Source organism: Barbus barbus (assembly GCF_936440315.1).
Source record: "Barbus barbus genome assembly, chromosome: 18".
Lineage (NCBI taxonomy): Eukaryota > Metazoa > Chordata > Actinopteri > Cypriniformes > Cyprinidae > Barbus > Barbus barbus.
Window position 1 is genome coordinate 978641 of NC_136746.1, and position 11977 is coordinate 990617.

The 11977-nt window shown below is 40.4% G+C and overlaps 1 protein-coding gene across 1 annotated transcript in view; it reads left to right on the top strand.

Annotated features, from left to right (window-relative positions):
- Positions 1-11977, top strand: part of slit1a (slit homolog 1a) — a 117105-nt gene that overhangs the window by 102403 nt on the left and 2725 nt on the right. Inside the window, exons 27-36 of the mRNA XM_079439510.1 lie at positions 1-56; positions 136-233; positions 560-699; positions 1916-2009; positions 2105-2242; positions 6482-6710; positions 6951-7081; positions 7259-7413; positions 10643-10931; positions 11017-11228. The exon at positions 1-56 is cut by the window's left edge and continues 69 nt beyond it. Of these exons, the coding sequence (XP_079295636.1) occupies positions 1-56; positions 136-233; positions 560-699; positions 1916-2009; positions 2105-2242; positions 6482-6710; positions 6951-7081; positions 7259-7413; positions 10643-10931; positions 11017-11228 (1542 nt within the window). The remainder of the gene's footprint in view (positions 57-135; positions 234-559; positions 700-1915; positions 2010-2104; positions 2243-6481; positions 6711-6950; positions 7082-7258; positions 7414-10642; positions 10932-11016; positions 11229-11977) is intronic.

The window sequence follows — 11977 nt, forward strand, 5'->3', positions numbered from 1 at the left end:
GCTGCGAGGCCGATCAGACGGATGGCTACAGGTGTCGCTGTTCAGAGGGGTTTAAGGTGAGCACACAAAACACATGAGCAATGTGAATGCTGACAGACGGACATGAAACGTTTGCGCATTTCCTTTCACGAACAGGGCAAGAACTGTGAGGCGCCGCTCAACGCTTGCATCAGTGAGCCCTGTACGAACGGAGGAACATGTCACATGTCTGGAGAAGAGGATGAAGGCTTTCGGTGAGTCTCAATGTCTTTTCCTAATCGCCTGTTAATGCGTGAAGTGGTTTAAAAGCAGACATTAAAGTATTATTTGTTATGCTAAATTCAGTCTATTTTCTTTTTTTTTTTAAACATTGTGTCTGTAACATCTGAGTGAATTGTTCTGAAAATAATATCACAGGGAAAAATATCTAATTAAAATAAGCTGCAAAAACACTGTTATTTCTTATTTATACCTTTTGCTTTTGGGGTGAAATATGACTTGGACTTCTTCATGAAATTCATTCCCACAGTGCTTCGAAAGTTCGAGCCCCATTTAAAATGATGCATTTGTGTTTTCTCAGCTGTTCGTGTGCTGCAGGCTTTGACGGTCCCACATGTGACGTTGACATAGACGAGTGTAAAGACAATGACTGTCAGAACGGAGCAACCTGCATAGACGGGATCAACAATTACACCTGTTTATGTGCCTCTTTTTACACAGGTACACGTGTTACTACTTACTCAACACATTATGCTTTTTTCTTAATCAAAACCGCACTTTATTTTGATAGTCCACTTTAGGTATTCTACTAACTACAGGTAACCTTGCAACTACGTCAATTTGACATGTAGTTGCAAAGTTAGTCAGTAGACAGAATGTCTGACCATCAAAATAAAGTGTAAGCAGATATTAAGCAGACAATCTCTATTAATAACTGCTGGCTGACATGTAGTTGCTCAGGCACTACAAATCATCCTGCTCTGTTCCCCAACCAGCTGCTGACTCAAATGTCTCTCTTTGCACATGTACAGTATTTGTGAAGCATTCGTGTAGTTGTATTTTTTATCTTCTATTTTTTAGTTTGTATAGGGTAATATTTATGTGAAGCATTCGTATAGTTTGTATTTTTTATCTTCTATTTTTTAGTTTGTATAGGGTAATATTTATGTGAAGCATTCGTATAGTTTGTATTTTTTATCCTTTATTCTTTAGTTGTATAGCGTAAATACTTATATATAGTATACTTATAGTTAAATCTGTCAGTAGGTTAGTAGTGTATAGGTTTATAGTGTTTTTACTTCATTGTTGTATGTCTGTATTTATGTAGCACTGTGGTCCTGCGAGGCACGACATTTCGTTCCATTGTATGTCCCCACATGTAGCAGAATGACAATAAAGCTCAACTTGAACTTGACTTAAAGTTAGTAGAAGGTCTAAAGTGGACAGTTTACAGTATGTGTACTTAGAATGCACTTAAATTCTAAGAAATAATATTACTGGGTAATATAAGGTAACTGCATAGGATACGGGTTTAGGGGTAGCTTCAGGTTTATTACCAAGTTATTACCCAGTTATTCACTATAATGCATACATAGTATGTACATGTGGAACAGGACTGTAAAATAAAGTGCTACCAAATTTTTGGTTATACTTTATTTTAAGGTGTCCTTGTTACAGTGTAATTATACATTTAAGTACTGAGTAATATTTATAAACTACATGTACTTACTATATGGTTAGGGTTAGGATTAGTGTTTGGCTTAGGGTTACTTGCATGTAGTTATGTTAAATGTATTGTTATTATTATAGTAAGTAGATGTAGCATGTATAACAAGGGCACCTTAAAATAGTGTTACCAAATTTTATTTTCTCTCAAAATCTATTAAGCACATTGTTATTACAGCAGACTTACAGATAGCACTGTTTGTGTGTGTAGGGGAGATGTGTGAGGATATGGAGGACATGTGTGCTGCTTCTCGCAGTCCCTGCAAACACCAGTCCACCTGCTTCATCACAGTCACTGGCCCAAAGTAACCACATCTCCTTTGACCTAGCAGCCTTTTTATTACCCAAATGATCAAATCTTTGAGCTGTATAATGGTTGTGTACATGTGTGTTGATCTAGATGTATATGTGCACCTGGTTATGTGGGTGATGACTGCAGTGTGAACTATGACGACTGTAAGGACCACAGGTGTCAGAATGGGGCACCATGTGTGGACGAGGTTAACGGATACTCCTGCGTTTGTCCCAAAGGCTACAGGTCAGTTCTATACACCAACATCTTTACATTTTAACATCATTTTGCCAACCGGTGACCAATTTCTTAGCAAACCTTAATCACATCCTGCCACATCGTGTACTTTGGAGATTCTTGTGATGGAGCTATAAAGTGCTGGTCATCCAAGTGGAGATACTGTGGAGTGTGGTATTCAGAGAGATTTCCCTGCCACCTCTTATTATTGTCAGTCATCAAACCCATGAGACACAGACAACACTCCAGCAGACCTTTAATTCTGGAGGGATTTGATCTGACTCAAGAAGTGTGCTGACGTTGAGCTGTACGCTGGAGTGCACTTTCCATGTTACTCATGCATCTCCGTAGGATGAATGGCTTTTGTTGTGGTATTCCCCATTCATAAGTCATCTTAGATAGAAGTCTCAGAAAGTTGAGCTTTTGCTCAAACACTCAACTCTTAAGGTCATTGCACACTGAGTCCAAAATTTTCACACGTTGAAAAATATGTACGACCTCTCGTTGTGTTAATCACATTTACATATTGCCTCCGAAACTTCTGACCAAAAAAAAATCGGACCAGGTTTGATTTTCTGCGTTTTGATAGGAAAGGATGACAAATACGAAAAGTACGAGTGATATTACGCAGCACCTGAAAGTAGTCCCCAGCTTTATCATAACTAGTTTCCTAGCTGGGGACTATTTTCAGGCGCTGCGTAATATCATTGCACCTGCTGCACCCATGATATGGCAGCAAGTTCCTTGATTATTACGCCAGAATGAGAGTATAGTTCCTAGCCATATCGGCCTAGAACATCGCAACTTTTCATTTTCCATCAGTCTTCATACACGATGTCACTACAGAAGGGTCAAGTTTTAAATAGGAAAATTATCGAAACTCTTTAGTCATTTTTGAGCAAAATCCTAATGGTCTAATCCCATTCAATGATCTATGCTAAGCTAAGCTAAAAGTGCTACCGCCAGACCCGGAGATCGGCTGAATGATTCAAAAACAGTAAAACTCAACTGTTTAACTCTAGGGGAGTTGTAAAATGAGCCTATTTTCAAAAAAAGTGGAGTGTTCCTTTAAGAAGCCATTTATCTACTGAACTTGGAATAATGCAATGAAATGAACGATGTCCTTTCAGGCATTGTACAAATAGACATAAAAATGTGCAGTATTTGCGGTATTCCAGGACTAGGCTTGAGAAACACTGTTTTAGATGTTTCCTTTAGTTGACACATCAAATTCTGGTCAGGGATCACTCTACCAGTGAGCTAATCTGTAGATTCAGGTGTGTCAAATAATCAGTGTTGGGGGTTCTCCAGTGGCAGGACTGAGAAATACTGGCTGAGGGCAACACCATCACTATCAGGGCTTTCAGCAGATGTACACAATACAACAATTGTGAAACAAGCTCACAAAGCTGCTGAGAATGCTTACCACCCATTTATTACTTGATGCCCAAGACCAGGGGAAATGATGAATTTCCTTGAAAGCATTTCAAGTGAGTTTAGAATAAAGCTTCTTCCAATTCCATCCTTCGGATGAGACGTTAAACCGAGGTCCTGACTCTCAGTGGTCATTAAAAATCCCAGGATGTCCTTCGAAAAAGAGTAGGGGTGTAACCCCGGCATCCTGGCCAAATTTCCCCATTGGCCTCTGACCATCATGGCCTCCTAATCATCCCCATACACTGATTGGCTTCATCACTCTGTCTCCTCTCCACCAGTAAGCTGGTGTGTGGTGGGCATTCTGGCGCAATATGGCTGCCGTCGCATCATCCAGCTGGATGCTGCACACTGGTGGTGGACGAGGAGATTCCCCTCTTCTATGTAAAGCGCTTTGAGTACCCAGAAAAGCGCTATATAAATATAACTAATTATTATTAAATGCAAAAGTATGTTTAGACTCTCATCCTTGAACCCAGAGAGAAGTCTGGTAATACTTAAAGTGCTCCTATTATGGATTTTTGAAAAGGACTTTTCATGCAGTGTGTAGCAGCTCTAAGTGAATGAAAACATCCTGCAAAGTTTTAAATCTGAAAGTGCACCGTGTATAAAGTTATTGTCTCTCAAAAGAAAGAGTCGACTCTGAATCATTGAAACAAGTTGTTTTTAAAACGAACCCCAATCTGTTTCATGTTGACGCCAACATGAAACATTAGCATATTGCCCGCCCACTTGTTGCGCGCGCAGACCTGGGAAATCTGTGAGGGTCTATCCGTTTTTTTTTTTTTTGTTTGCGAGTTTGCTGCGTAAAACCATCAACTGATTTTCGCATTGGTTCTGAATGAAAATGCTAATTCATTCTTTGCCACTAGGTGCCGCTTTTGGAATAGCGGTTTCCCTGGTAACACTGTACACAAAGCAGCTCTGTGCTCACAAACACTGCTTTATGAAATGCAAATGAAATCGACAAATCGGACCAATCATCACAGATTAGCGTCACACAAAGGAGGAATTGTTGAGCTTGAATGCATGTCAACCTGTTGTTGGGGACTCCCAAAACCAAAATATGAACCTTTCATAACCCATAATAGGGGCACTTTAAATTTATTGTCCAAACAAATATTGCCAGACAGAGTTTGCAGAGTTTAAAATAAAGCACAATTTCAGGCTCCTCCCCCCCCTTATATCACCACTTTACTGTGGTGGAGGGATTTGAGTGACTGCGACCCAGAAAGCTGTGTTGTCCAAAGCTCTAGCACTAGCTCTAGGCAAATTGGTCCCTGGTGATATGCCAGACACCAAGTGCTTCATCTCAGTGAAAATTAGGCTGCCAGACAAAACCAGGAAACCTAAACACATTGTGAGGGTGAACAGAGGTGTTATTCCTTTTTCCTGAGGGAGTCTCGAGACATGGAGTATGAGTGGATAGATTGTTTATCAAGACTAGGAACTGCCGAGATATTGTCTGGAGGTGGAAGGAACACTTTGAAGAACTTCTGACCCCGAAGTAGATGCCTTAAAAATAAGGAGTCATTGTCCATTGCCTTGGCCGTCTCCTGGATGTTGTTGGACTTTCATGGCTGCTATGTCTGTTCAACACTGTATGGGGATTAGGATCAAGAGAATATACTTCTCAGCCTACCATGGAAAAGACTATGCCAGTGCTGGATAGACCTCAGCAAGAAGAGAAACTCTTCTAGAGAGGGAATGAGATTTTGCTTATTTTTAGATTTGATTTTCCTAAGTGTTTTGTGGACTTGAAGAAGGTATATGACTCCATTACCCAGGGTTTTTGTGGGGGGTACTATGGGTGTACCGGAGCCACTTATCTATGACATCTGGTCCCTATACAACTGGTGCAAGAGGTTTGTCTGCATTCTCAGCATTAAGTAAAGCTTGTTCCCAGGGGGTGTTGATCTCCGCCAAGGCTGTCACCTATTCTGTTTGTAATATTCATGGACAGGATCTCATGGAACAGCAGAGGAACGGAGGGTTTCCAGGTGGGGACCTCAGGGTGGCATTTATTAATTGTGACCTTAAGCACACACTGGGACTGAGGGATGAGGGTCTGAGCCTCCGTTATCTGAGGCCATGGTTCTCAGTCAGGAAAAGATGTATTATTAGGGAATAAGTTGCTTCTGCATGAGACTGGTTGGCGGATCAGGACAGCAGCAGTAATGCAGTCATTACTGTATAGCGGGCTGTAGTGATGAAGAGTAAGCTGAGCATGTGGGCAATGAAGCTTTTTTACATACAGCTTTAGGTAGTTTCCAAACTACAAGATTGAAGGTTCAAGCAGCTAAAATGAGTCTTTTTTTGGCCCTGGTTTGTTTTACAGTGAGTGTATACTTGCTGTTTTCGTTGCAAATAAATATCAGGTTAGATTATTGGTGATGGCATTGTGGGTCTTTTTTGTGTCTGCTTCGAGTGTCTAGGTGGTCCACAACATCTCACCTCTAACAACTTATGGGGTTCCAATGGTGTTTTTTATGTACAGTATGTTGTCATCTTTAAGATATTGTTTGACTGTTTGTCTGTCATTATATAAAGCCCTAAACACACTGCACGATTTTCGGCTTCACATCGTTTCACAATGCCAGTCTTGGACATCCGAAAATCATGCGGTGTGTCTCAGGCTTAAAACAATGCTTCAAATCTCGAGGTGGAAAGACCCACACAATTGCAATGTGCGCCTCTTTTCATGCAGTCTATCTTATAGATGCTCACTCCAGCAGAAGAACATGCATGACAGAGAAAATCAATTACAATTACATTTGAGATTATCAAAAATGACCTGAAATATTTTGTCTACAGTGGACAGGTTTGTGAAGTCCCATCTACTCCACGCTCTCTCTGCGACCTGGCCAACTGTCAAAACAATGCCCCCTGTGTGGAGCGGGGGGGCCACGCACTGTGTCAGTGCCTGGAAGGGTTTGGTGGACCACGCTGTGAAAAGTTGGTCAGTGTCAACTTTGTGGACCGAGACTCCTACCTGCTACTGAGTGACCTGGAGAACTGGCCTCAGGCTAACATCACGCTACAGGTATTCAACAAAGACCAAACTTTAAACAAACACTAGATGAAATTCATCAGTGTTATTGTATATCATCTTTCATATGGCTTGCAGCATACAGAACTAGTACACTTAGTAGGAGCGCTGTATAACATGTAACCATTGTAGCGATAAGATCCATTTCTTGGCATTGGCAAACTAGGTGGTCACTGCGGTCAGATTTGTTCTGTTCGACTACAGAAGATAGATCTATTTTGGTTCTGTTCTCAGGTGTCCACCGCAGAAGACAATGGCATTCTTCTGTACAATGGGGACAATGACCACATTGCTGTGGAGCTTCATGAAGGTCATGTTAAAGTCAGCTATGACCCTGGCAGCCAACCAAGTCATGCAATCTACAGGTGATCTGGAGTTTAAGCTGTAATCTTTTATTCAAATTGAATGTTGGTATGCAGGGACATTATTAATTATGAAGATGACAGATCGCTACATTTCAGCTGACCACAAATGAAACATTTATGAAGCTTCAATACAATTTAAATTTCACATCAGATGTCTTTCATGTTTGTTTTACACAGTACTGAGACCATCAACGATGGTCAGTTCCACACCGTAGAACTGGTGACCTTTGACCAGATGGTGAACCTTTCCATAGATGGTGGTATCCCAACAACCATGGACAGCTTTGGTAAAGTGCAGCCCTTGAGAGGAGAAGCTCCACTATATGTGGGAGGTAGGAGTCCACCATGAATATCTGCCTCCATCACAGTAACTATAAATGTCCAAAACTGTCAATCACCACTGTGCCCTATGAGCCCACCTAGACACATGTTCTCCGCTCTATTGCTCTTGAACTTTGCCAGAATCACCAAACCAGCTGTAGGATATTCATACCTACATTAGTTTGCTTCAGTCTTGCAGGTGATTTCGATCATTTAAAAAATATATATTTTATCTAGTGCATGCAATAGAACAGGACAGACATCACAGTATTCTGTGTATTAGATATTATTATATATTATATATATATATTATATTAGATGTGTATTAGACACAAGTATTTAAAAAGGTCCAGCTCAAGATGCATGAATGCCCAAACAAATCACAGCCATGCTTATATAGAGCCATAGTTTGACAACAAGCATGTAAATAAATAAGAGAAAAACAAAGTGTTTCAAAAAACCCTCTCAAATCTGCCATTGATAGTTTAACAGTGCTAGCTAATACATTGATCTGTAAAGACAGTTCCTTGCCGCTACCTACTGGGATAACAACTAAACACTGAAGGCTCCAAAAATCCCCACCACTAACACAGACGGACAGCCAGTCCAGAACTCACAGAGAAGTGTGAAGTGATACAAACTACTCTCTGTCCTGATCATGTTGGAATATCAGTCTTGCATGGCTCCTCAAACAATGGGATTTGAATATATACATAGAGTAACAGTATATAAGTTTTTTCAAATCCAGTCCTAGAGGGGCCACTGTCCTACATAGTTTAGCTCCAACCCTTGTTAAATCCACCTACCTGTAATTTTCCAGTAATCCTAAAGACCTTGATTAACTTGTTCACATGTGTTTGGTCAGATTTGCAGATTAAGGGTGTGTTGGCATCTTTTTTGACAAGAAAAAGTTGACGAGTGCTTTTTTACTTAAATAAAAAGCTGGCAGCATTTTGGTTACAAATAGCAGCTGAGGGCATCTTTTGTTGCCATAACAACAGCTGCAACAGTAGCCTAGCGCTGTGTGCTGCAGAAATGTCAAGAAAGAGTGAAAAGTTGGCTCTTGAGATGGCTTTTGAAGTTAATGGGGAGGGTAATGTCGGTTCACTTGACGTAGGGCATTTTTTTTCAGAAAAGTTTAACTTTTTTCAACTTAAGGCTCTGAGCTGCAGAAAGAGATGCCGGTGGTGGCGTTTTAAAGGGGTCATATGATGTTGCTAAAAATAACATTATTTTGTGTATTTGGTGTAATGCAATGTGTTTATGTGGTTCAAGGTTAAAAAAACATTATTTTCCACGTACTGTACATTATTTTTGCTCCTCTATGCCCCGCCTTTCTGAAACATGCTGATTTTTACAAAGCTCATCGTTCTGAGAAGCGATGTGTGCTCTGATTGGCCAGCTATCCAGTGTGTTGTGATTGGCCGAATACCTTTACTTTACTTTACTTTTGTCATTTAGCAGACGCTTTTGTTCAAAGCGACTTACAAATAAGAAAAAGTAACTAAAACTAAAAGTTACAACTCTATAAATACTATATACCCACATATTTAAGAAAATAAAGAAATTAAATAAAATTGACACATGCATATAACAACATTTCAATAATAAACATATAAATGAATAAACTAAAATAAAAAGCGATACTTCTATCCCTTGGTGGATTCGCACGGTAGAGTTGATGGTCTTTACACTCTTCGGTCTTCACACTACACGACTGCCGCGGTATAATAACCTTTTTTATACCAATCCAACAAATCACCATTTCAATTCAGCTGGACCCACTTTCCTGTTTATCACTAAAAATGGCCAAGCAAGTGCACACACTGACAAGATACACGATACAGTACGAGACCAAACGCGATTTCAGCACCTCTCAACACAGTAAACAAAAATAAGCGTTTCCTAGCAACAGCAAATGCGCTAAACACTGAGACAAGTAAATACACTTACGAGCTGATTTTACACTTCCGCTGATAGACTGCTTCTCTTAAAGACTATTTCATTACACTGCCTTCTGCTGGCGCTTGAACCCACTTTCCTGTTTATCAACTAAAAATGGTCAAGCAAGTGCACACTCTGACAAGATACGCGATACAGTACGAGACCAAACGCGATACCTCAAGCGTGTGACGGAAATGTTGCGTCCCTTACCATATTATGATGCCGTGTCCCGGTGCGACGACACAAAAACAATAAAACCCATTATAAACGAGGCATTTGTTGCATCCAGTGAGGACATAATTACTGATTATAATGACTTATACTGTCCTTTTACACATTGCGTAAACATAACACCATGTCTGCATTTGTGATCAGAGAAACACCAAACAAGCACTACTCTACACTGCTCAAAACTCGCGTTTGAATCGTCAGTAGCAAATTCTTTACATATCGAAACATTTACAGGCTGTGAGTCAGAAGCGCCAGACTGTCCTTGCGATGTTGGAATTGCCCCACTTTATAGTGTTCACAGCCATTCATAGTGTTCACGTTGTAGACTACTCTCTCCCAGCTTCAGGAAACAGTGCTCTGTAAAATGCGCTGCACACACTCTAATATTTGGGTTGAACTGTTCTGGAACAGTTTTGTAACTTAACCACTGATTTCTAGTTGTGTCCTCTTTTGGATGCCCAAACAAAGTACTTTTAGCTTTCACAATGAAACACAGCGTCTCCAGGACATGGTGCCGACGGTAGCAACAATATTACAGAGAGAATTATAGTCCTGCCTTCTTTCTTTGCATATACATTTGGGCGGTGTTATGCAAATCTTCCCACACCGTGACGTAGACATGTGGGGGCGTGTTTGAATGAGGTGTTTTAGGAGGGCATGGTCAAGTCTTAACTTTTATAAAGAATATCTCTTTTGGTTTGAGACTTTAGTCTTTGCAATTTTACAGATCTTATATATGCACAAACAGCTTGTAACACTCCAAAGACAAATGAAAACATGAAATTGCATCATATGACCCCTTTAAAAAGCGCTCAGGACTTTTTTGAAAACATGGTTTACTCCATAGGATTATAATGTAAAACAGACGCTGGCAGCTTCAAAAAAGACACCAAGTGTGAACATAGCCTAACTCTGTATGACAGTTGACCTTGAGGAGCAGGGTTTATAGATCTCGGCCATATATCATTAATGGTAACTGAATTTATGTGGCATCAGTGTTCTTCTACATGTGTACCACTGGTCTCTTCCCAACTCTGCTTTTACAACATCTTCTCGCTGAATCAGGCATGCCGGTCAGCGTCCACCCCACAGCTCCCCGCATCTGGCAGATCCAAAACAGCTCCAGTTTTCACGGCTGTATTCAGAACCTTTACATCAATAACGAGCTACAAGACTTTACCAAAACCCAGATGAAACCTGGTGTGGTGCCCGGATGTGAGCCCTGCCGAAAGATATACTGCCTCCATGGCATTTGCCAACCCAACACCGCCATAGGCCCCGTATGCCACTGCCAGCCTGGATGGAGTGGGCAACACTGCGACCAGCCTTCGGCGAACCCTTGTCTGGGCAGCAAGTCAGTCAAATTCTAGAAGTGAAACATGCAGAGCGGACCGAGGCACAACAAGTAATGCTCTAATTCCTCCATTCGTTTTACACAGGTGTGTCCATGGGAGATGTATTCCAATGGACACGCAGTCATACCGCTGTGAATGCCAGGAGGGTTTTCATGGAGCCCTGTGCAACCAGCAGGAAGAGCTGTTCAATCCATGCAGAAAGCTTCAATGCAAACATGGTCACTGTCAGATATCTGACACAGGAGATGCCTACTGTCATTGCGAGGTGGGCTACAGTGGAGAGTTATGTGACAAGGGTAAGAAAACATAAGCACAACCCTTCGGCGTATACTCATTGCCAAGCATTATTTTTCTGGTGAGATAAAGCATGGATAGCTCTGGTGCTATTATTAACCCTCTGGTGTTGTTTGGTCACTTTAGACCAGAAAAAAAAAGTTTAGAAATGTAAAAAATCACTACTTCATCGGAATGGTATGAAACTTGGAGACTTTGGTACGAAACACCCCCAACCCACACAAAAAGAAACAAATAGTGGACTTGACTCGAAAAAGCAAAATTAACGTAAAAAAAAGTCGCACTTGTGTTGTTCGCAGTCAAAACTGACTGGCATAGGAAATGAATGGGACAGGCAAAAAAACGAAAATACAAAGGTGCTTTTTGTGTACAATCTACAAATCAGCCACAATGCAGAAAAAGGTGCACCGCAATAAAGGGGTGACAAAAGTATGCCTGAAAACACTGCTCAGTAACTAAGGAATGCACAGCACTGAATATATATGGCTTTATAGCCATCTAATGGCTACTCTGTGGTATTACACGTGATTTTCTTGATTTTTTCCCACAAATTGGAACAATTCTGCCTCAATTCAATAGATTTAAAAACTTTTACTCTATTTTTAACTGAAAAAAAAACCCTTCAAATTATATATATATATATATATATATATATATATATATATATAAAATTTTACACAGAAAAAAAGCCCATAATTTAGATATGAATACAAATGGACATGAAATACACTCAAAATATTAAATAAAAAAT